Source organism: Prionailurus viverrinus, chromosome B1, assembly GCF_022837055.1.
Source record: "Prionailurus viverrinus isolate Anna chromosome B1, UM_Priviv_1.0, whole genome shotgun sequence".
Lineage (NCBI taxonomy): Eukaryota > Metazoa > Chordata > Mammalia > Carnivora > Felidae > Prionailurus > Prionailurus viverrinus.
In genome coordinates this window covers 84875329-84901911 of record NC_062564.1, presented here as the reverse complement: position 1 = coordinate 84901911, position 26583 = coordinate 84875329, and the positions used below count along the sequence as shown (strand labels likewise).

Here is a 26583-nt window from a genome sequence, read left to right as displayed (position 1 = left end):
CACAGTAATCATAGGAGGTATGTTCTGAGCTCATCTTCCATTTTACTGACTTAGAAAGAAAAATAACCAAGGTATATACTTGTCTTAGGGTCACCCCGATAGTAAGTGAGAGAGCCAGGATTTGAACCCATGTAGCTGTGATCATATATCAGTGTTGACTAGCAGCCCTGATTGTGTGCCTCCTTGTTCTGTACCTATAGTGAAAATGGCCCCAGATAGGAATCCTGCGGGTTTGTATTAAATAGTCTTTATCAGTTGGAGAATATTTTGACATTTTTTATTTTAGGAATTTATGCTGAGTTTTGTCCTGTCTATGAAGGCAACCACATGACTTTTCTCCTTTAATGTCTTAATATAGCAAGTACACTGATAAACTTCCCAATGTTAATCATCCTTTCAATTCAAAAATGAAATCTACTTAGTCATTTAATTGTACTCTGCTAAAACACTGCTTGATGAATTTGTTAATTTTTTTTTTTTTTTTTTTTTTAAAGTAGGCTTCATGCCCATCATGGAGCCCAATGAGAGGCTTGAACTCACGACTGAGATCAAGACCTGAACTGAGGTCAACAGTCAGACACTTAACTGACAGAGCCACCCAGGCACCCCTGAATTGGTTAATTTTTTATTTTGGAAAATTGCATCTGTGTTCACAAGAGATTGCCATATAATTTTCTTTTTTGGGATACTATTATTTAGTATTGGTATCAGATTTTGGTGCCCCCAGTTTTTTTTAATGAAGTGTACTTTTCATATTGACTTTATCTTTTATACTAGCATTATTTAAAAGTATCATTTTACATTTTTTAGTGGGCAGATTTTAGAATTTTTCTTTTCTTTTATTATTGATTTTAATTCAAAGTTACTAATATTATTGTAATTCAATATGATTCCATTCAGTAATCCAATGTTTATTGGTTTGTGATCATATTATGTGGTATATATGCTTTCAGATTTTTATTATTTTTTGAGGCTTTGTTTTACGTCTGGCACATGGACATTTTAGATCTAGGTCATGGACAACTTTTATGAGTATTTTATGTGCTATTCTGTAGGCTAGAATGTTTTCATCTATCTATATCTATTTAATCTAAAAGACATATGTACTACATGAAACATTATTCATTCTGCTTTTAAATTTTACCATAGGCAATGGTTTGCTGAAAACAGTTCTAATTGGCTTGTGAAAGTGAGCGGCTAGTCAGGCATTTAATGAACTAGTTGTTAAACCATTGGTGGCTTGAAATCAGAATGATTGGGTATTTTCCACATCAGATATTGGCAAATGCTACATATCAGTGTTTTGTTTGTTTGTTTGTTTGTTTTAAAGAACCAGCTTACTTGCACACCACAGACCATAGGCCTACTCATTTTCATATTTAAATTTCTGAAAAATGTTCTAAAATCTATAATAACCCCTTGTTTTTCTATTAGTTTTTCCTTTATACAATTTATAACCATGTTATTAGGTGCATAAAAGTTCATGATTATTATATATTTTGAAGATTATAACTTCTATCCATGTGTATCAGCCTTTGTGTTGCTTAGTACTGGCCACTTGAATTCTAATTTTTCCATAATTTATTATTACTATAATCATATTGGCTTAAGCATATCATTTTTTGTTCTTTCATTTTCAAGCTTTTTGTGCCATTTTATTTTTGTTCCTTTTGTTATAAATAGCATATTTTAACATTCATCTGTCTTTCTGTCTCTCTACTTTTTAAACTCAGTCTCAGTGTCTGTTCTTTCAGGAAGCAGGAGTAGTTTTTATCACATATCACAATTTTATCACATTGCATGTGTGGAGGGATATGCTTGTATATTTAGACTTACTACTGCCACTTTACTCTGTATTTTTTACTATACTTCCTCTATTTTTTTTCCCTTTCTGCCTCCGCTATCTTCTGTTAGATTCCTCAAGTTTTCATTGCCTTATTTTCCTTTTTTGGGGGGGAGGGGCAGGGTTTGGAAATTATAATGATAATATATATTTAGGTTTTTTTTGTTTTTTCTGTAGTAAGCTTTTATCTTGATTGTTTTGCAGTTACTCACCATGAATGTGTTTTATGTTCTGTAAGTAAATAATGATCCTAGCATGTGTTTACTTCCTCTTCTTTTCCCACAGAGATTATCTGTACTTTTCCTTCCGCATCACTACTTGGGAAAGTACATATTAGGTCAGTAGTTACCTGGTATTGGGGTTGGGAATAGAGTGACTGTAAACGGGCTTGAAGGCAATTTTTGTGATTATATGTATATGCTTTCTATCTATGTGTTTTACGGTTGCCATGGTGATTTTAAGATGTATACGATTGTTAAAATCCTGCATACTGTATACCTAAAATAGGTGTTTTTTTATTATGTTGAAATTATACCTCAATAAAGTGGATTTTAAAAGTGGTGGAGAATGTCAGGGAGAGCGAGAGATTATTGGCTAGATGTAGAAAAGGCCCAGCAGAAGTTCTCAAGAAGTTATAATGGTGCATTTTTTTCCAGCAGTGCTTTGTAGCTTGTAATTTGAAATTAGCAAAATAAAAATAGCAGAAAGATGAAACGTGGAGGGAATTTAGGATGCCATGTAGCATAGTATTACAGTGACTAACTGGGACATCTGGATGGAGAAGCAAGTGCAGTGAAGAGGTTGATGGTTGTGAGGACAAGAACAATGTAATTGCAAACAAATGAAAAATCAAATCCAACAAACATAGAATATGTGCTTATTATGTACCTAGTATGCTTTTATGTGTTGGAGGTACGTAATGGACAAGATAAATAGGGTTTTTAACCACAAAGATCTCAAATTTTATTTTTATTTTTACTTTTTTTAATATTTATTTTTGAGAGAGAGAAAGAGCACAAGCAGGGGAGGGGCAGAAAGAGAGGGAGACACAGAATCTGAAGCAGCCTCCAGGCTCTGAGCTGTCAGCACAGAGCCCTACATGGCCTGAACCCAATAATCATGAGATCATGACCTGAGCTGAAGTCGGAAGCTTAACTGACTGAGCCACCCAGGTGCCCCAAGGATCTCACATTTTTGCAAAATAAATGAATGAATAAAGTAGGTAAAAAACCACATACTTCAGAAGAATGGTGCCATTATTTAGACCCAAATATAAATGTTATTTGTTTTATGCTTCCTATTTTTACATCCCACATCTTTTTCTATTTTTTTGGACATTTTTATTTTCCCAAAATACATTTTCACACTATTTTTTCACATTCTGTGGATCTTACATTTTCTAAGATATTGTTACGAAACAGTATTTTTTCCCTCTTTCTTTAATACCTTCTTAGGTTCAAGTCCATTTTCCATTAAAGTTTGAAGGTTAGTTCTATTGTCTTTTAAGTACCAGATTTAATCAGATTCATTCTGATTCTTGTGTTTAACTTGGTTTTACTCCATGAATACTATTAGCGTGGTTTTCTTTATCCTGGAATTAGAGAGTTTAAATTAAAAATACTACATTTTTTAGGGGCGCCTGGGTGGCGCAGTCAGTTAAGCGTCCGACTTCAGCCAGGTCACGATCTCGCGGTCCGTGAGTTCGAGCCCCGCGTCAGGCTCTGGGCTGATGGCTCGGAGCCTGGAGCCTCTTTCCGATTCTGTGTCTCCCTCTCTCTCTGCCCCTCCCTCGTTCATGCTCTGTCTCTCTCTGTCCCAAAAATAAATAAAAACGTTGAAAAAAAAATTTTTAAATACTACATTTTTTATCTATGCTTTTTATGTCCCTTCAATGTAAAAGCTAGTGTCCTTTTCCAACTCTGTAGAATTTGTAAAAATCATTTTGTAATTAATTCTTGTTCTCTATTCTCTTTGCTCTTTCTGGAGTTCTGCTTCAGTACTATGTTGGAATTTCTAGATCTATCTCATAATTTCCATATTTTTCCTTTTGTGCTCTGGTTTGGGAGAATTTCTTCACCTTTTCCAAGCGTTCTGAATGCAGTACTTTTGGAAAATGGGGTAGAGGAACAGATCTCATTACCTATTCCTAGACAGTAGGTTAAATATTATAGCTGTGCTATCCTGGGCAAGCTGTCCATTATACCTGCCCTAGAGAATTATACTAGCTACCATTTTTCAAAAACACTTACACAACACATTTTTCAAGAACATTTGCACCAAATAATCAAAAAAAAGCACATGAACATATTGCTACATGGAACTATGATCATAGAGTGGTTTGAGCGTATATGCCGTCCAGCTACATTTACGAACCATCGTCTTTGTTAGATGATAAACTACCTGAAGTGTTTCTATATTCATTTTTTATACCATCTATTTAATTAATGTTTTTTGAGTAGTCATGGTAACTAAGGTGTCCAGATTTTATCACTGCCTTTGTCCTTGGCAGTATAGGCATGTAAATGGTTGTGATTTGCTTTAGAAGCTTTTCACTATAATTAAGCAATTTGTCTTGTCTTAAGTATTCCCGAAAACTTAACCATTGTTTAATTGAAAATATATATTGAAAATATGTATTTTGTAAACCTTATATGAAATAGTATTTTTAAAAGAAGAAACATCTTAATCATTTATTTTGTTATTTTGATAAATTGTGAGATTTACAGGCTCTGTTAACATGATGTGTGGCCTTATGAGAGAATTAAATACCAACTTCAGATATTATATGAATTAATTTTTAAAAGTCAAAGTAGTGACCTTATGTGGGGCACCCAGGTGGCTCCTTCAGTTGGGTGTCTGACTTTAAAAAATAATTTTTTTAATTTTATTTATTTTTGAGAGAGGGGGGTGGGGAGCAAGAGCTTGAGTGGGGTAGGGGCAGAAAGAGGGAGACAGAGGATCTGAAGGAGGCTCCACGCTTTAAGCACAAAGCCCAATGCAGGGCTTGATCTCAGGAACTGTGAGATTATGACCTGAGCTGAAATCAAGAGTCGGCCACTTAACTAACTGAGCCGCCTCGGTGCCCCATCAGTTGAGCGTCTGACTCTTGATTTTGGCTCAGATCATGATCCCAGGGTTGTGGCATCGAGCCCTGCATTGGGCCCTGTGCTGAGTATGGAGCCTGCTTAAGATTCCTTCTGTCCCTTTGCCCCTTTCCCTCGGTCTCTCACTCTCAAAAAAAAAAAAAAAAAAAAAAAAAAAAAAAAGGAACCCACAGTAACATAGTCCAAATTGGGTGTTTTTTAAAGCTTTAATATTGAACATAGATTGTCTTTAATGTAATTTCATATTTGAAAATTTCATATTAGTGTCTATTGAAAACAGCTAAAAAGCAATTACAGAAAAAAATGCTGGTACCGTTAATGGTAGGACAATTTGAGACGTTTAAACATACTGCTTTCTCAACTGTATTCCAATTGGGACTGATTAAGAGATCCCCAGGAGTCAGAGGTCTGTAAACGATAGCCTGTGGGCCAAATTCACCAACTGTCTGTTCTGAATGCATTCATTCATACATCATCTATGGCTGTTTTCCCACTGTCATAGCAGGCTTAAGTAGTTGTGACCGAGAATGTAAGACAAAGGCTGACATATGTCCCTTTAGAGAACATGTTTGGCAATCCCTGCTTTATATACTCACAACAGTTTTGTCCATTCTTCCTTTTCACTGCTTTCACACTATTATCAAATGACACACTTTCCTCTGAATACACACTGCACTTGTTTGTGTATGTCCTTGTTCAGGCTCTTTCCTCTACCTAACCTAGAATGTTGTCTCTCTGTCTTTACTCACATCTAAAATCTAATCATTCTTTTTTTTTTTTAATTTTTTTTTTAACGTTTATTTTTGAGACAGAGAGAGACAGAGCATGAATGGGAGAGGGTCAGAGAGAGAGGGAGACACAGAATCCGAAACAGGCTCCAGGCTCTGAGCGGTCTGCACAGAGCCCGACGTGGGGCTCAAACCCACGGACCGCGAGATCATGACCTGAGCTGAAGTCGGACACTCAACCGACTGAGCCACCCAGGCGCCCCTAAAATCTAATCATTCTTTAAGGTATGGTTCCGGGAACACTTCCTCCATGAAGTCTTACAGTAAAAACAAAAACTTAGATTTCCTGGCCATATCTCCATTGTACTTTCTCACATAACCTCAAGTCCCTTGCCTCTCTCTTGTTTGTGCTTGCTGGCGTACATGACCATGATCAAATCCAGTTCTCCACCTACGGCAGGCCTGCCTGATCCTTGCAGTTTAATGTGGCTGCAGAAAACACGCACATGCTGATGAATCTTACTCTCTGACCATTCACGGCCATGGACTTCCTTCCAATAGGCATAGCTCTCATACCGTACTTACATTTGTCATTCTCCTCTGTCATATATTTTCCTCTGTCCTCAACCCAACACCTTCCCTGTCCTCACTGTCTGCTAATGACTTTTTATCCTGATTCATTGAGAATATTGAAGCAGTAGTGGAGGACATATACCAACACAGTTATCTACCACCTAGCTATTGCACCACCTTGACCCTCAGCCTTCCTTCCATGACAACAGGTGACCTAGCCACCGCCCCACTTGTGCACAAAATTCTTTTCTCATCCTCACCTGACTTTTCAAGAACGTCATCTGGCAATGGTCCTGGCAATGGTCCTTTCTCCCGCTAACATCCTCGATTTTTCCCTCAGCACATCTCTACCTTCTAATACCTATTACCACCATCTTTTGTTTCTCCCTTTTGGAGCAGTATTCTGCAAAACATTGCCTGTACTTAGCATTTCATTAATTCTTTCCTCCTACTTTCTCCTCAGTCCATTTCAGGCAGGCTTCTGTCTCCATCACTCTGCTGAGAGTGCTCTTGTCGGAGTCACCCATGACCCCCAGGTTATAAGCTCACTGGTCAGGGCTCAATCTGTATCTTCTTTGAACTCTCAGCACCTTTGATGTGATTGTCATTTCTTGTCCTGGATATAATTCTCATTGATTTCTAGAACATCACACTCTCTCCTTTTTCCCCCCTTTCACTGGTCTTCCCTTTGAGATTTTCTTTGCTGGTCCTTCTCCCCCTCTGCCCCCCCCCCCCAACTAATTAATATTGAAATACCTTGGCTCAGGTTTGGTCCTCTTCTCTACCTTTCCCTCTGTGAAGTCCACCAGCATCATGAGTTCCATATCGATTTCAGGCTCAAACCACTTTCCCGAACTCAAGATTCTTGCATCCAACGGCCCGTTTGGCGTTTCTGTGTGGCTGTGCACTCAGCCTCTCACAAATTGCACATGTCCAAAATGAAAACTCCTGATACGACCCCTCCTTTCAGAGCATCTGTTCGGCCCACAGTCCATCTCGTTTCAGTTTACGGCAGCTTCAGATCTCAGGTGCTCAGGCAAAAGACTTGGGAGTATTTTGTTCTCTTATGGCCCACATCCAGTCTTTCAGGAAATCCTGTTGGTTCTGTCATATCAATGTTTCCTGACTCCAACTACATGTCCCTGTCTCTACTGCCACCCTGCACACTGCAGCCACCACTGTGTGTCACCTGCATTCCTGTAGTCTCAGGACCTCTGCTTCCATCCTTGCCTGTCCTTAACACAGGGGCCAAGACAGATTGCTTAAAACGTCATTCAGAGGGTATCAGTTATTTGCCCAAAATGCTGCAGTGACTTCTCACTTCAGATCCTTAGAGTGTAGAGTGGCTGAAAGGGCACAATCTGAGCCACCCCTCCCTGTCCACCTTTCTGACCCCATCTCAGACTATGCTCTGCCTTGCTCACTCCCTCAGCCTCTTTTGTGATCCTCAGACTCACAGACATGCAGGTGCCAATGTGCCTTTGATCTAGCTCTTCCAGGTGCCTCAAATGCTCTTTACTTGGGTGTATTAGGGCACATTCCCTTCCTGCCTTTGCATCTCTGATCTGATTTTATTCTCGCTGAACTCTATCCTGATCACCTACTCAAAATCACGACCACATCTTTCGTGCCTTACTTTGTGTTTTCTTTTCCCTATATCACCTACCTCTCTCTAATCAAATATATAATTAACTAGTTTATGTATGTTACAAATGGTCTCTTTCCTCCTAAAATCAAGGTTCTCTGCCCTCTGCATTGATCGATGTATCCCAAGGTCATAGAGAAATGTCTAGCACATAGTAAGTACTCAGTAAACATTTACTAAATGCATAAGGGGCAGCAATGCTGTCTTCCATTCTTTATATTCTCCAGAAGCACGCAACATTGGTTTGCCCTCACTTTTAGTTTTTTTTTTTTTTTGAGTGAACAGATTAATGTGTTTACCAAATTAACCAATACTTATAACTCTTCTTTTGTGCTAAGCCTTTTTAAATTTACTTTAAATGTGTGACAAGGCGAGTAAATAACGAAACAGAATAAAACAAGGCCAAACGGCAGTGCATTAGGTTATATTTCCTCACCGGGAAGGACTACAATATTGGTATGGAATGCAAGATGTGCACAATTATTTTCCACAAGTCACTCTGGAATTAGAGCTCTTAGAGCTGCCCAGCTGTGTTGATTTGTCAACTCTTCCCAATGTCTTACCCCTGGGCAGTGACATCCTGCTAGCTTTTCAGTGCCACCATAAGGTCAACAGCCACCCTGCAGTGACACCCAATCACAAGATCGCAAAAAATTTCCTGCTCAAACTTTGTGAGCAACTTGGGTGTAGGGCTGGGATTTAGTCTTTCTTTTTTTCCTGGAGTCGTGCACCCAGTTGAATGAAGGGCAAACCAAAGACGCTGATTGTGAGGGCATTTCGTGACCATATGCCATTAGTACGCCAGGATTAAACACTGCTTTCCCAGTTCTCCAAAAATATGACATAAAGGGAGTGGGTAATTTATTTCATACCTAGATTTGCCTTCTCAGAAAGTAATTAACCTGGTTTCAGCCACTTCTAGCAAGTGTTTTGTGAGAATCACATGGAATAATGGATGTGGAAGAACTTGAATTCTGTTTCACACAAGAAATTTGAAAGACCTGTTTTTAAACTGTTAGAGAGCAGGGATTTTTATTTTATATATATATATATATATATATATATATATATATATATATATTCACATATATATATTCACATATATATTTTTATTATTCACATATGTATATGTTTTTTAATGTTTGTTGATTTTGAGACAGAGAGAGAGAGAGCAGGGAAGGGGCAGAGAGAGAGGAGAGAGAGAGAATTCCAAGCAGGCTCTGCGCTGCCAGAGCAGAACTGGATGTGGGGCTTGAACCCACAAACCACCAAGATCATGACATGAGCCAAAACCAAGAGTCAGATGCTCAGCCATCTGAGCCACCCAGGTGCCCCAGCTACTTCCTATATTAAGGGGCTTACACTTCTCAGTTTCTTGCATCCCTCCTCCTTCTGCCCAACTTGGATTGTGAGGTAGATTTTCATGGCCACATGCATGACATTTACCTGAAGCAAGTCATTTAACCTCTCAGAACCTCAATTTCGTCACTGTAAAATAAGAGTAATGTCTTTCGCTATAAGATATTGCCAGGATTGAATGTAGTACTGTATAGGAAATAATGTTATAAACCGAAAGCACTAGGTAAGCAATACATATTATAATATTACCGTCATTAATATTAATTATATTAATAGTTAACATTGAGTCCTGGCTAAAGAGAAAGGAATAGGGTATTCTACCTTTTCAGTTTTTAAGATCCACACTGATTTTTGACCCACACACGTGCATGCTTGCACTCACACATATTTTAGTAAAATTACTGGTCCACAGCACTAGTAAGTGGCAGGTTGAATGCTTTCAAAGCTGCTTTGAAAGCCACATTTTTTGCTCTTAGCCTAGGAAACCACATCAGTTCTTTTGTTGGTGGCAAAGCTGTAAAAGTTTCCTTTTCCCCTCCATTGGTCTCTATTAACATTATTTTGCTTGAAGCTTTTGATGTGGTTTTCGGCTGCATTCCACCATGCTTGGTAGGAGCATTCTGAGCACAGCATTTAGTCTCCTTGACCTATGCCAGCTGGAGGTGGCTGGGCAGGGCAGTGCAAGTCCACTGCCACACTGGTAAGGGTCAGACACCCTGCACGTGGGGAGATGCTCTGCTGCAAAAGCCCAGGAGTGAAATCCTCATTGCTTACTGCAGTAGTTTCCCAAGGCCTTACTAACACCTCCGTCACCCTCGGTACCCCTCAGTCCCAGGTCAATAGATACTGTTATTTGACCAATGCGAAGTTTGGGATACCATAACTCAAAAAGATGGAAGGAATTTAAGAGGCTTTGGACAATTACGAGATAACTGAAGTTTTGTAAAAACTTGAAGCATTGAGATAATACAGGCAAAGAGAATGATTATTGGTTGAGAGGAATAAGGAGAGTTTGCTTTAATTAAAATCGTACATACGATTCAGGTCATATGTAACAGGAGGACTCAATTTAATATGTTATTGAAAAAGAGGCATTCCTGTTGAATGTAGTCTCATAGTGTCTTATTTAACATGTAGGTAAATACTAGTTTTTCTTTTAAAGATTTTTACATCGGGGGTGCCTCGGTGGCTCAGTCGGTTGAGCGTCCAACTTCGGCTCAGGTCATGATCTCACGGTTCATGAGTTCAAGCCCCTTGTCAGGCTCACTGCTGTCAGCACAGAGCCCGGAGCCTGCTTTGGATCCTCTGTCTCTCTCTTTCTGTCTGCTTCACCCCCACTTATGCATGTGTGTGTGCACTCTCTCTGTCGAAAATAAATAAAACATTAAAATAATAAAGATTTATACATCATATATCATAAAACAGTCATGTGAAAAATAAAATAATTTAATTAATTGAGCTTACAAAACTTAATTGCAATGAATATTTATGTCAGGGGCAGAGCAGATTTTGATTTTTGTGGAGAGGTCAACAAATACATACTATTTTTAAAGGATGGCAAAAATAATTGTTTATATTTTATATGTCTTAGTTTTAATCTTTACTTTAATAAAATGGAGTTGAATATGGGACTGTGTAAACCTCACATTCTTCATTGTCTTGAATTAGAAAAAATAGAATTTGTTACTTATGAAATTCTCAAATAACATTTCAATTAACACTGATTTATTTCAAAGACTGAAAACAGCTGTTCAATGTCTGTAGAAGTAGATACTTCTGTTGTAAATTAAATTAACAGTCAGTGGTTTATATGAAGCCAGGTATTTGGTGACTTCTATTGGTTACTAAGTAAATATTCAACTTTGGAATTTGCCAATTCAAGAACATACTATAGTGGAAAGTGTTTGGGCTTTGTCTTCAGACAGACCTGGTCTCAAATCCTGGCGGTCTTGGACTTGCTCTGGGGCCTGGGCAGTTTACCCAAATGCTGGTAACCCCACCCTGTAGGATTGTTGTGAGGATTAAAGGTGATGTGTATAGAGGCGCCTGGGTGGCTCAGTGGGGTAAAGGTCCGACTCTTGGTTTCAGCTCAGGTCAATGGTCTCACAGTTTGTGAGTTCAAGCCCCACATCAGGCTCTGTGCTGACAGTGCAGAGCCTGCTTAGGATTCTCTGTCTCCCTCTCTCTCCCTGTGCCCCACGCTGCTCACTCTTTCTGTCCCTTTCTCAAAAATAAATAAATAAACTTAAAAAATAATTTAAAAGTGATGTATATATGAAGTGACTGATGAGTGCCCATGAAAAAGTAAGTGCTCAGTGAATATTAATTCCCTTCCTTCCTTTTCCTCACTAGTCCTTTTCCTCACTAGCCCACCGTGTTTTTAATTCCTTACCCTCGATTGTATTGTAGGAAGTATTCTGGATGGATGGCTGCTGGAATCCCACTGTCATAGCCAGCTCTTCTTCAACACTTAAGGATTTACTCTGGCATTGAGTAATGAGAATTTCGGTAAGGAAAATTAGTAGAGATAGTATATGGACTTTTCAAAAGGATCACTTGAATCTCAGATACTTCATGATAAGTTATATGACAATTCTCCAAAGATCTTGTTGTGTCCCAGGGGTCTATTCATGTGTGGACTATTCTTATTTTGAAACTAAGTGGAATAGGTATTTGAACTCTACTAACACCCTGATGGGCTCTTCGTGCCATTGTAAATGTATCATTTCACTTTTCTCACCCTGTTTTGTTCTTTGAATTTTCTTCTACTCAATGAATAGTGTAGTCTTTGATGGCAAGGTCTAGGTATTATTCATCCTTTCAGTGTAGACTAAATGAAACAGATTCTTAGTGGTTCAAGGGCTCTCTGAAACTGTAAAGGCTTTGACAGTGTGAAAGAGGCAGGCAAACATATCAAAACTCTGAGAAGTTCTAAGATGAATATTTCCCTAAATCACCAAGAAAAATTACTATGTATCACTTGTTAGGATGGCACAGAGTATCTTTAGTTGGGTCTGTAACTATTTTCAATGACATCCAAAGAAAAAAGAATGAACATGCCATAGATAATTAAGAACAAACAAACAAAAAATATCTGTTGAATTATTAAAAAGGAAAAAAAATATGAGGAGAATAAGGATAATAGAAACAAAGTAAGTAGTAATGTTAGTATATACATAGATTAGTAATATGGGAATTTTCTTAAAATTATCATCATTGAAATGCATCTGGAAAAATATATAGCAAGTAATTTTGCACATAGGAGACAGAGATGGCAGGAGGGAGAAAGGAAGAAAGATAAATTCTAGCTTCATTAATTCTAATAGAGAGCATTAATTCTGAAGTTTTGATCAATTTACCTCCTGGAACCTACAACATGATAAAATATCATTTTAAATGTATATCATTTTTTAACTAAACATGTTTTAACTGCTTTGCATATGATTCTGTTTTTCAGAAACCATTTTTGAGAAGTACTTCCATCCAGTGCTACTTGTGTTTACTTCTGAACAGCCATTTTTTAACTGAAGCTTGCATTCCTGTCTTCATTTTGAGGTAATTTTATCTTTCAGCCTAAATATCATCATGTTAATGGCCATGATCATTGTTACTCAGCATATTCTCTATTAAATTGGTTTATGTCCAGTTTGCTTAAATCCTTAGGCTCTAAGTATTTGGGAACAATAGAGGGCAGATTATGAACACTCAGAGGAAGTTTGGTTAACACCCACTTGAACATTTCTACATTCTGCTAATATCCCAGCTAAGTGTTATACCCTTCCAATAAACTGGATCTCTTAACATTTACCTAAACTTGGAAGTACATTCCTTATTCACATCTTACATGATTTTCACAACATAAAAAATAGATACTGAGGGCTTGTTCGTGTTATTCTGTTATCTATCCCTGGCACTGAAGTCTCCTGTCCTTTGAACCTTATCCTCCCTCAATTGGAAACATTTCTTTATTTAGGCCTTTTGCTTTTCCTCTTCATAAACATTCAGACATTTCTGTGCTTTATTAACTTTCTTCTTCTTTCTTAGATGCAGCTAACACTGTGTACACAGTTGGCCCAAAGTACCCAACCTGTAGTTATGTAGTATGACTCCCAGCTCACTTTCCCTTACTGATGCCCTCCTGGTGTGGGGAGCTGTGGATGTGTGTAGTGCATCTTTGCTCACACGAAAAATTAGTATTGGCTATCTTGCTTCTGTACAAGATCCATCAGGAAGCAACTATTGGTTCCTGAAGTTTGAAGAATCATTCCACAGTCACTTGGTCAGTGTATGATAAGTCTTTTGTCCTGATGTTAAATTTCAGTGTTACCAAAATGAGTAAGTATATGATCATTCAAGACTATATTTGGCTCAAGTCTGTAATATTTATGAAGGAAGCTAGGGCAAGCATAGTCGTAACATGAGCAATGTGCAAGGTGCATGTTGAATCTATAGTAAAGAATATTTATTATCAAAGTCATTCCATGAAAGTGATTATTGCTTATTTTGAGAATCACTCCTGGGGCACCTGGGTGGCTCAGTTCATTAAACGTGTGACTTGGGCTCAGGTCATGATCTGGTGGTTTGTGAGTTTAAGCCCAGTGTCAGGCTCTGTGCTGATAGTTCAGAGCCTGGAGCCTATTTCAGATTCTGTGTCTCTCTCTTTCTCTGCCCCTCCCTACACTCGTGCCCTATGTCTCTCTCTGTCAGTAATAAATAAACATTAAAAAATATATAGGGGCGCCTGTGTGGCTCAGTCAGTTAAGCGTCCAACTTCAGCTCAGGTCATGATCTCGCAGTCCGTGATTTCTAGCCCCGCATTGGGCTCTGTGCTGACAACTCAGAGCCTGGAGCCTGCTTCAGATTTTGTGTCTCCCTCTCTCTGTAACCTCCCCTGTTCATGCTCTGTCTCTCTGTCTCAAAAATAAATAAATGTGGGGCGCCTGGGTGGCGCAGTCGGTTAAGCGTCCAACTTCAGCCAGGTCACGATCTCGCGGTCCGTGAGTTCGAGCCCCGCGTCAGGCTCTGGGCTGATGGCTCAGAGCCTGGAGCCTGTTTCCGATTCTGTGTCTCCCTCTCTCTCTCTGTCCCTCCCCCGTTCATGCTTTGTCTCTCTCTGTCCAAAAAATAAAATAAACGTTGAAAAAAAAAAATAAAAAAAATAAATAAATAAATGTTAAAAAAACATTAAAAATATATATATGTAAAGAATTTCACCTATTTAATAGACTTAAAAGTCTGATGGATCTTCTACTTAAAGAATATCAGCAGTTTATTCAAAAACATTTACTGAGCACTACCACACATTACGTGCTGTGTGTTTTCCATTGTGATAAATTGCACCAGGTTATTTATAGTTATCCTTCCAAATTAGGTTTTTCTCCAATCCCAGTTGGTCAGCCCTTAAATTAATCTAAAGTGTTAAGGGGTTGTACTGTATATTCTGCGCTTATATTCATCTACAAAGCTGTTGAATGCACAAAGGCAAGGATAACACTTATCTTTTCACTGATCAGAATAAGAAAATCTTGATTGCTCTTTTGCCTATGTATTCATCAAGCCAGTATTATGCTTATTCAAAATGTTTTGCTCTTTGGTTTTGCTTTCAGCTGTATCAGTGCAGGTCTTCCTAAAACAGAGGCAAACTGGCAGGATGTAATAAGTGATTTGAAAATAATTGACAAGCTTATTCAAGTGAGTACTCATTTTTCCATAAGCTATCTGGTATGATTGCTGTGGAGTATGCCTCTCCCTGTGTTTCGCTGTCAGTCTTAATGAAACCTCACTTGAAGCAATATTTTTGTAGAAATTCATGAGCCTGGTAAAACCTTCAATGCTTTTACTTAACAATTTTTGGATCGTAATTATCTTTAAAACTCAATTTATAAGTGGCCCACTATGAAGAGCTCTCTATCACCACAGGCCAAAGACTCCCTTCTCCTACCAAAGAAACCTGGCAGCCTGGAGGCACTTGCAGGGGGGATGGCCTGGCCCAGGGAAGAGCTCTCTGTCCTGTGGCCAGAGAACCCCGTCTCTCACCTAGAGACACCAGCTGGCCTGGCAGAACTAGCAGGGGGAGGAAAACAGGAGTCCCACTGATAATTGGCTAAGAGAATTGTCCTCCACCCCTTGAGTGATACAGCAGGGGCCAGTGGGCATCCCAGGGGCATCTGGTGAACCGAGCATTTCAAGTTAGCACTGCAAAGATTCTGAAAACTAAATCATCATGGGAACCACAGCAAATATATGTAAGTCAGAGCCTCAACCCAAACAGGGTGGCTGTATGCTACAATAGAAGGTTTAGATGGAACCAGGGTCTCCTAACATAAAGCTAAAATATCAGAATACAGCTGAAAATCACTCATTGTGCCAAGAAGCAGGAAAAACACAACTGGAATGAGAAAAGTCTCTGAAATAGACTTTGAAATGGAGATGGTTTAGATGTTAGAATTATTTGACAAGGATTTTAAAGCAGCCATCATAAAAATGTACCAAGCAATTACACATACCCTTGAAAACAACTGGATAAAATGAAGTCTTAGCAAAGAAATACAATATGTAAAAGGAACCAAATGAAAATGACAGAACTGAAAAGTACAATAACTGAAATACAAAACAAACTGGAGAAACTCATGAGCAGGATGACTGTGACAGAGGAAAGGCAGTGAACTTGAAGATAGGGTAATAGAAAACAGACTGTGGGGGGAAAAAAAGCCTCAGGGATCTTTGGGATAATAAAAGGTTCAACATTCCTATCATTAGCATCTCAAAAGGGAGGAGAAACAGAATACAGTAAAGGAGGGAGATTAGCCAAATTGATAACAAAACACCAACCGCATTTTGCTATTTTGCTGTCTACAATTGGAAATTAAATAATAATACTTCAAATACAGTGGCATAAGTAGGTTGAAATTGAAAAGAGAAAAAAATATACCATATTATAATGGTTTGAATAGTGCCCCCCCCCCCCCCCATAAAAAAGTCATGTCTACTGGGAAACTCAGAAGGTGAACTTATTTGGACATAGGGTCTTTGCAAATATAATTAGTTAAGATGAAGTCATACTGGGGTGGGTTGGGCCTTAACTCCAATGTCTAGCTGTCCTTACAAGAAGAGGTCAGAACATAGAGAGACTCACAGGGAAGAAGGCCATGTGAAATTGGAGGCAGCTACAAGCCAAAGAAGGCCAGAATGATGCAGCTATAAGCCACAAGAGGTCCAAGATTGCCAGGAGCCACTAGAGACTTGGGAGAGGTAAACCAGGATTGTTCTAGAACCTTTGGAGGGAGCATGGCCCTACTGACATCTTGATTTTGTACCTTTAGCTTCCAAAGCTGTAAGAGAATAAATTATTTTTGTTTTAAGCCCTCATTTTGATACTTAATTACAATAGCTTTAGGAAGCTGATGCACATGCACACAGTAATTTTTAAAAATCAGAAGTAGTTATATTAATATCAGATTAAGTAGACTTCACAGCAAGTAAAAATACTAGAATCAAGAGGTACATTTCAAAATGGTAAGAGATCAATCCACCAGGACAATGTGATCTTAAATGTGTACACACCCAATGACAGAGCCTGACAAGGCAAGAAGCAAAAACGAATCAAACTGAAAGGAGAAAAAGCACATTCACAATTATAGTGCAGGACTTTACCACTTCCTAAGTAACAAATGAATCACTGGACAGAGAATCAAAAAGGATATAGAAAAACTGGACAACACAGTCAGCCAACAATAGATGAAACCTTTCACCCACCAACAGGGAATTAGTATTTTTTTCAGGGATGAGTCACCAAGACTAAACATGTCACGGGCCATAAAACAAACTTTAACAAATTCATCAGAATTGCAATCATGCAGAGTATGTTCTCTGACCACAGTGGAATAAAGTAGAAGTCAATTATATAAATATAGCAGGAAAGTCTCCAAACGCTTGAAAATTAAATAATACTTCTAAGTATTCTATAGGTCAAAGATTAAGTCTCAAAGGATATAAAAAAAGTACATAGAACTGAATGAAAATGAAAATACAACATATCAAGATCTGTAGGATTCAGGTAAAGCATTACTGAGAGGGAAATTTGTAAAGCTAAGTGATTATATTAGGAAAAAGGAAAGATCTTGGATCAACTATCCAAGTTCCCACCTCAAAAAACTGGAGAGAGAAGAGCAAAATAAACCTAACACAAGCAGAAGGAAAGAAAAAGTAAATATAAGGGCAGAAAATAATGAAATTGAAATCAGGAAAACAATAGAGAAACTTGATGAAACATGATGCTCATTATTAGGGGAAAAAATCAGTAAAATTGATAAACTTCCAGCAGGACTGACAAAGATTAAAAGAGGGATGATATAAACTATTAATATCAGGACTGAAATTAGAGACTATCACTACAGAATCTGCAGACATTAAAAGGATAATAAAGAAAAACTATAAACAACTTTATTCTCTAAATTTGACAATTTGGAAGAAATGGACCAATTCCTCAAAAACACAAACTACCAAAATTTAACAAAGATGAAATAAACAATCCTCAAACTACTATAACTATTAAAGACACTGAATTTGCCAAAAAGAACTCCCCCAAACGAATCCCTACGCCCAGCTGGTTTCACTGGAGTGTTCTACCAAACACTTAAAGAAGAATTAACACCAATTTTACAATAACTTCCAAAAATAGAAGAACATCTTCTAACTCATATTAGGAGGCAAGTATTACCCAGATGCTAAAACCAGACAAAGACAGTACCAAAAGAGAAAGCAGAAAATACTTCTAATGACTTAGATGCAAAATTCTCAATAAAATATTAGCAAATAAAATCCACCAGTGTATTAAAAAAAATTACACACCATGACCAAAGGGATCGTTTCCAGATATGCAAGACCTGCTTAATATTGGGAAATCAGTCAATGTAATCCACGTTATCAACAGGCTAAAGTAGACTATCATATGATTAGATCAATTGATGGAGAAATAGCATTTTAAAATATACCTATTCCTAGTAAAATTTCTCAGCAAACCAGAAATAGAGAAGTAACTTTTTCAACTTGATACCAAGCATGTACAAAAAACTTAGAGCTAACATCATACATAATGGGTAAAGACTGAATGTTTTTCTGCTGAGATTAGAAACAAGGCAAATATGTCACCTCTCACTACTCTTATTCAAAACAGTGTTGGAACTTTAGGTAAATTGGCAAGGCAAGAACAAGACCTAAATGTGGCAGATTAGAAAGGAAGAAATTATAAATCACTCCAAGACTTTGTTCTGGAAGAAAGTACCCATAAATTGCTGCATATTATTTAGAGGTTGCAGATTAAAACGACAATGACATATCACTATACTCTTGTAAGAATATTTAAATTAAAAGTAATAATGCTAAATGCTGGCAAGGATGTGGAGAAACTGGATCACACATATGTCTGATGAGAATGTAAAATTTTATAGCTACTCTAAAATAGTTTGGGTGTTTTTTATAAAACAAATTTGCCACCAATATAAAACACATTTGCCATGTGATCCAACAGTTGCACTCTTGAACATTTATATCAGAGAAATGAAAACTTACCTCCACAGGAAAACAGGCACATGTACGTTCGTAGCCCTTTATCTATAATAGCTAAAAACTGAAAACAGCCCAAATGCCCTTGAACAGATGAATGAACTGTGGTACATTAATCATGGAATAATACTGAGCAAATAAAAGGAAAAATTACTGATACAACAAGTTGGATGGCTCTCTATTATGCTGTGTGGAAAAAAAGCCAGTCTGAATAAGCTAACAGAGGTACATCCATACAGTAGAATATTATTCAGCAATAAAAAGAAATGAGCTTCTGGACATGAAAAGACATGGAGAAACCTTAAAAACATATCACTGAGTGAAAAAAGCCAATCTAAAAAGGCTACATGTGGTTCCAACTCTATGACATTCTGCAAGAATGGATACAGAATGTATCCATTTGATAAGAATGTCCAATGGATAAGAATATCCAATGGATGCAGAATGTATCCAATGGATAAGAATGTCATATGGCTATAGTAAAAACATCAGTGGTTTCCAGGTGTTAGAGGAAAGGGAGAAATGAATAGATGGAGCACAGGTGATTTTTATAATAAAACTATTTTGTGTGATACTGTAATGGTGGATACATGTCATTATATATTGGTTAAAATTCATAGAATATACAACACTAAGAGTGAATCCCAATGTAATCTACGAACTTTTGTTACAGATGTATCAGTATTGGTTCATCAATTGTAATAGATGTACCACGCTAATGCAAGATACTAATAATAGAAGAAACTGTGCAGGGGGACAAGGAAGTTTGGGAAGTTTCTGTACTTTCTTCTCAGAAACCTACAACTGCTCAAAGAATAGTCTATTAAGTTTTTCAAAAAGCCAGTCTCAAAAGGTTATGTACTATATGATTCCACTTACATAACATTCTTGAAGTGATATAGGAATGGAGAAGAGAGAAGTGGGTGCCAGGGATTAGAAAGTGGGGGGTGGAATGTGTAGGGAGAAAGGTGGTTTGGGCTATGAAAGTGTGGGAGGAGGATTTTAATGGTGATGGAACTGTTCTGTGCCTTAACTGTGGAGGTGGTTACATGAATTTACACATCTGGTAAAACTGAGTAGAACTACATAGCCACATCAGTGCACATGGAACTGGTGAAATCTCAACAAGGTGGGTGGATTGTATGAGTGTCAGTTTCCTGGTTATGGTATTGTACTATGGCATTCAGAATATTCCCACTGAGGAATGGTGAAGGGTTTGTGGGATCTCTCTACATTTTCTCTTACAATTGCATATGAAACTGAAATTATCTCAAAATTTAAAAAATGTAATTTAAAAAGTTTAAAATGTTCAGTAAGTTGTTTTCACTATATCTAAAGCAGGTCATAATTTTTCATATTATCTAATTTTGTTTCCTTTCAGTCCTTACATATCGATGCCACTTTATATACTGAAAGTGATGTTCATGTGAGTAGAGTTTATTTTTTTTTGAAAATTGTTATATTTTCCAGTTTTCAAAAGTTGAAGAAGCATATTTTCATAAACTTACTGAAGAATGTATAGTTTTTAAGTCTAACTTTTGTTGTGTTCTGACAACATGCGATCAATGCATTTTGTAAGTAATTGTTGAGGTTGTGGGACTTGGGGACAAAGAGCTTACATAGATGCTATTTTCATTATGGTACCAAATCAAAATATAAAACAGCCTTTTCCATCAATGTCAAACAAAATATATTACATATTTTATGATGCAATTAGATCATGATGCAATTAAGTGCAAAAATCAGGTTAATGTATTCAATTTAAAGCTGTCCGCCATAGCCCTTGTTTCCAGTCCTGGAGTGTATTTCCACGCTTAATTATATTTTCTACAAATTGCTTAAATGCACTCATGTTCCACATTTTGCATGAATCTCTACAATTGTCAGAAAAGAATTCTGGCCAGTTACTCTCGATGTGAGAAAAGAAATAAACACAACTCATAAAACCTATCAGAATTAAAAAATGATCTTGAACTTGTTTCATTAATACACTGACATTGCCTAAGGCCTGTATAATTTTAGCTATGTTGCTGTTCTTCCCCTCTGGGTTGGCTACTAAAAAACAAGAAACAAATCCCCAACTTCTTCACCTCACGGAAAACGAACTCTATGTTGTGTGCGAGGAGAACAGTGAGTCCACTCTCTGTGATTGCTCAATTAGAACTTCTCTGAAATGGAAGAATTTGCACCTGTGAAGGCTTTTTCAGCTTTGGGAAGAGGGCTTCACCACAAGCTAGAAAAACCAGATATTCATCAACCCCTTGGATAGCGGTGCTACACATAGACATTGTCTTCCTCCTTAGGCTTTAGTATGTTTTCCATTTTTCTTTCAAAGTAGAGAGCAGTCAGGTAACCACCCAAACTCAGCATCCTGAGATTGCTTTTTTTTGCAAGAAGATAACCTTGTAACTCACGGCTTATAGAAAGAAGCTGAGGTTGAAATTTAGATGTAAACTCTGATTCAGCCACTTCCTAGGTGCGTTGCCTAAGAAGTCACTAAACATTTATGAGCCTCAGTTTTATTTATTATTTTATCTACCTACCTACCTACCTATCTATCTGTGGGGATGGTATTTACCCTTGCAATCCTGAGCGGCTGCTGTGGGAGATAAGGAAGATGGCCAATGCCAGGCATGTGGGTATGTTCCCTCCTCCCTTCATCCATTCAGTAAGCATTCTAGAAGTGCCTGTAGGATCCCAGGCACTGTACAAGGCAGTGAGAACCTAAAGTCAGACAATCCATGGTCACATCCCCAGATGATCATTAATGCTTCTTTTATTTTAAGTTGGGGATTTTGTTAAAGTCACTATTGTGGGAAACATATTTTTGTGGTATCTGAAAGGTACCTTTCTGATGTGGCCAGCCCGTGAATGGGCAGTACTCCTACCCTTATTTTTCTAATAAATTTCTTGGGATTTCTTCTGCCCCTGGAGCTCTGGGACTTATGGAACTAGCATGGCCAGCAGCTGTCACTGTTTCAGATATTAACAGTACAGTCTGATTCTAAAAATTCTTTTAGCAGACTATCTATACTAATGTTTTGAGAGTCTCAGGCTGGTATTACTACCCTTTTACAAGGAGGAAATGCTCTCATTGAGAAAAAGTGGCCTGTTATTTCCATGTTTTCTAGCTTTGTGTTCTTTCTTCTGTATACTATTGCCATCTTTTTAGATTGTTTTATTGTCCGTTTGTTTTGGTTTTGATTTAAAAACAAAACAAAGCAAAAAATTGCCTCCTGTGTAAAACTTCTTAGGGGTTTTGTGTTTCTTTATAAAATATTTGGATTAACTTTTTAAAAAAATCAAAATTGCATCTATGTAAAAGTGCATAATGGAAAGATAATTTTTTCAAAGTGATTCTTTGCAACTCTTTTTTTTTAGCCCAATTGCAAAGTAACAGCGATGAAGTGCTTTCTCCTGGAGTTACATGTTATTTCGCTTGAGTCCAAAAATGAGACCATTCATCAAACAGTAGAAAACATTATTATCCTAGCAAACAGCGGTTTATCTTCTAACAGGGTGAGTTACCCAATAGTCATACAGAGCTATATCGGATGTTTATGTCTTGGTTGGGAGAAGTCATTAGCCAGATGTAATGAACAAGCAGATTGTCCGAAGAGGCACTCGGGAGAGGGAGTTAATGCCAGCGGAGTGACCTTCAGAACTGGCACCATCAGTAGTATGTCCAAAATCTTAAAGTGGTCTATCAGTGTATTCATTCAACAAACATTTACTGCGTGATTCCAGGCCCTTTTGTGCTAGAGTGACAGTGATGAACCAGTGAGGTCGTTGGCCCCAAGGTGTTTATCACCAGGTGCAGTGGATAGACATCGGTCTAATTACATGGTTAAGTGTTTAGCATCAATAATAGCAATTCACATTTATTCAGTAATTACTCTATGCCAGACACTGTTCTTTGAGGCTTAAACGGTGATTCATTACATCCTCACAATAAATCTGTGAGTTACCCTTGTTTCTGTTTTTTTTTTAAGTTTATTTATTTATTTTGAGAGAGAGAGAATGCACGAGGGGAAGGGGGAGAAAGAGGGAGAGACAGAATCCCAAGCAGGCTCCACACGGCCAGCACAGAGCCCGATGTGGGGCTCAAACTCATGAACTGTGAGATCACGACCTGAGCCGAGATCAAGAGTCAGACTCTTAACCAAATGAGCTGCCCAGGTGCCCCTCCTTGTTTCTGTTTTAAGGTTGAAGAAATCGGAGCACCAAGGGCTTGAATCACTCCCTCCAGTCCACACAGCTGGTAAAATGGGGAGCCGGATTCATACGCAAGCGGCTTTGCTTCAGGGGAGGTCTTCTTATCCACTGGAAGGACAAATGCCACAAGAAGATACTAATAAAAATATTAAAAATTCAAGTAGAATTTGGGCCTTGCCATGCACCACGAGAAGTATGGTTCTAGGAGAGAAAATGCCAGGGACTCCCACAGCAGGCCTGAGGGTGAGCTGGGCAAAGGCCCTGAAGTAAAAGAATGATGGTTTTCATGGCAAAACACGAGTGGCCAAAGCAGAGTGGATAGAAGGAAGTTTTACAAACAAAGAAGGCATAACAATAATTCATGAATTTAACATATACTTTTGGGGCCTCGTTGTAGGCCTTCAGGATAACAGACGTGCAAAAACACACATGGTCTCTGCTCTTAAGGGACATAAGTAAAACGTAAATCATAAATAAAGCAAGCAAAAGGAAATGAATAATGACTCAGTTATTTATTAAATCAGTGGCCAAAAAGAAGGCAGGTAAGAGGGCTGGGGTTCTATTTTAAAGGTTTACCCGCTAAGCTGACATTTGGAAAGACATGAGGGAATGAGCCTCCTATCTGGGGAAGTATGTTTAACAGGCCGAGGAAACTGAATGTGCCAAGACCCTCTGAGCGAGTAGGGCTGGACACCCTGAACTGCTCTAAAAATGCCAGGTTGCTTTAAGGTCTTTGCTTAAATGTCTCCTTCTCAGTGATGTCACCTCTTCACAGTTGCAATCCACCCCCACACCCTGTCCCCTTCTCTGCACGCCCCCCTATCTGACATTTTACTTACTTGTCTGCTTTTCCCTACTAGAATGTCAGTGTCTAAGGGGCAGGTATTTCTGTGTGTCTGTGTATATGTGTGTGTGTGTTTTAGAGCTGTGTCCCAGCTCCCAGAACAATGCCGGGCATATTCTAGACACTTAATATATTTATGAAATGCCTATACTGATGTTTAAAATACTCTTGTGATAGGTTACCTCTCTGTTATTGGTAGAATATTCAGTGTGCATGTTCACAGTCACCGTCATCATGGCCTGGTATGTGTAGCACGTGTAGCAGAAGGAGCTGGCAAGACTGCAGTCAGAAGAGCTGGATGCAGAGCATTTCACTGGTTATGTCAACTGAGATGCATCGTGTAACATCTCTGCCTTGCTATCTGACATGATTATTTTCAAATAGGACAGCGCTACATAGAATATGACAGTCCCTGGCATAGAGTATGTGCTTGATAAATGTTGGTGAATCTGAATTTCAAGTGCTTAATGGACATAAAATCTCATTTTGATTTTTGCTGGTACAGCTTTCCTGGTTTGGATGATCTCTAAGTAGTTTATTTATGATTACTACATTTGGAATATTCTAGTTATCCATGAAACGGTGTTTGAATTACAATTTGTGGTATTCACCTACATAGTTTAGTTCAACCAGCAATGACTGGGGGAATGCTATGTGCTAGGCCTTATGCTAAAGGCTAGGGAAACAAAAATATATGGCCTTGTGCTCTTAGAAAAGCCTAGAGACTAGTGGTATAAAAATCAAAAAACTCCCTAATATCAATATATGATATGATATGATATGACATGATATGATTGATATATGAGGGAGAGTTCTGAGAATGTAAAGATGGAACATTTAGCCCAACCTGGGGAACTCCTAGGTTTAGGAATGCCTTCCTAATGGAGATAGGACCTGAGTAATCTCAGCCTGAGTAGTGGTAGCTAAAATAGCAAGTGTGGAATATGCAGAGAGAAGAACAAAGGCAGTGGGGCATCTAATAGCATGATGTGTATGTGGGGGTAAAGGCATGAGCTCATTGTACTTAGGGTATGTCATTGGAGGTGGTGGGGACAGGTGAAAGAAACAGGTGAGGAACCCCTCAAGGAGGGCCTGTGTCCCATGCAAGGGAGGCATAGTCTTTATGGGGTAGACGATCAGAAACTACTGAAGGGCTCTAAGCAGGAAGTCCATGGTCTGATAGACATGGCTTATGTCTCCAATGTCCTTAACCCATTATAGGAAAAATAAGCCTAAACCAGATCTCCCAGTTTTTTCTAGTGGTTTTTCCAAATATGACATTAATGTGCCAAAGTTTTTATGTCTCAAGACCTCACTGTATGGTTCAAATGATGTGATATTCCCAGGAAAGGGATATAGTAGTCTTTGCAATCTAATCCTTTCTTCTTATTCACTAGAATATAACTGAAACAGGATGCAAAGAATGTGAGGAACTGGAGGAAAAGAACATTAAAGAATTTCTGCAGAGTTTTGTACATATTGTACAAATGTTTATCAACTCTTCTTGATTGTGATTGATCCCCTTCAGCATTTCTACTGTTAGCAAACATCTTCCTGCAGCTTAGAGGCTGTGAAACTCCTCATTTCATGCATGCTGCCCCAATTTTTTTAACAAGAGGACAATCTGGAATCTTGGATCACACGAACTGTTAGAAATGAAGGCAGAAAAATGTCATTGAGCAACATGGTGTCTATGAACTGTCTTCGTACTTATTTCGTTCATTTATTCTTAATTTATTATTGAAATTGTACATATTTGTAGCATAATATAAAGTATTGAATAAAATTGTGTATATACTTTATCCTTCGAAATTGCATTGATGTTTACCTCCTGTAAGAAAATAGGGGACATTCGTTCAAGGGCAATAGTCAAATTGCACAAGCTGTGGGGCTGAGCACCCCTGGGGCAGGGAAACCGTATGTTCCAGCCAGCATAGGACCACTGACCACCAGCCTTCACTTCTCCATTAGGTGTAGCACAAGGAGGAAGAATTAACTACCAATGATAAAGGAAGAAATAGGTGTGAAACCGGTGTTTTACTCTGTAATTGATATATAAAGCACCTGTTATAAAAGACAAAAAGTGCATGTACCTGGCAGGTAATATGTGTCAGTAAATCTTAGGTGGGAGTGACAATAATAAAGCTCCACTGAGGTAGATAGGTAGAATCGTGTATAGGAAACTAATGGTTGTAATGATGTTTGTATTCCATGCTTTCCCAAGTGCAGGTATTTTATTTTCACTTTTTTTTTTTTTTTTTGCCACGCATGTATAATAAAAAATTTGCTGGTTCGTTAGAGCCAGCATTATCTGACATAAAGTAATTGTATATTTTTGCAGTATGCTGTCTGAAATTTGCAAGGTCTTTTTTAATAAAACTATGACTAAAATGAAATATTTTTGTCTTATCACCATTTCTTTCACCTAGTTCACTTATGGTGTTTTTGTTTGTTTTTCATTTTTTTCTTTTGTTTTGTTTTTCCTCAAGTTAGTTAGCTTATGGTATAGTCTTGGCTTCAGGAATAGAACCCAGTGATTTATCTTTTATATATGACACCCAGTGCTCATCCCAACAAGTACCTTCCTTAATGCCCATCACACCTTTAACCCACTCCCCCACCCCCTATCAACCCTCATTTTGTTCTCTGTATTTAAGAGTCTCTTATCGTTTGCCTCCTCTGTTTTTATCTTCTTTTTCCTTCCCTTC

At 38.1% G+C, this 26583-nt stretch overlaps 1 protein-coding gene across 4 annotated transcripts in view; it reads left to right on the top strand.

Annotated features, from left to right (window-relative positions):
• The window catches only part of IL15 (interleukin 15), an 87073-nt gene extending 60802 nt beyond the window's left edge, over positions 1-26271 (top strand). For all 4 annotated transcript variants that reach the window (XM_047857368.1, XM_047857370.1, XM_047857369.1 and 1 more), the window contains 6 exons: positions 11662-11760; positions 12710-12807; positions 14859-14943; positions 20198-20242; positions 22198-22335; positions 25273-26271. In XM_047857368.1, the coding sequence (XP_047713324.1) occupies positions 11749-11760; positions 12710-12807; positions 14859-14943; positions 20198-20242; positions 22198-22335; positions 25273-25383 (489 nt within the window). In that variant the 5' untranslated portion in view covers positions 11662-11748 and the 3' untranslated portion in view covers positions 25384-26271. The remainder of the gene's footprint in view (positions 1-11661; positions 11761-12709; positions 12808-14858; positions 14944-20197; positions 20243-22197; positions 22336-25272) is intronic.
• Positions 26272-26583: the final 312 nt, after the last annotated feature.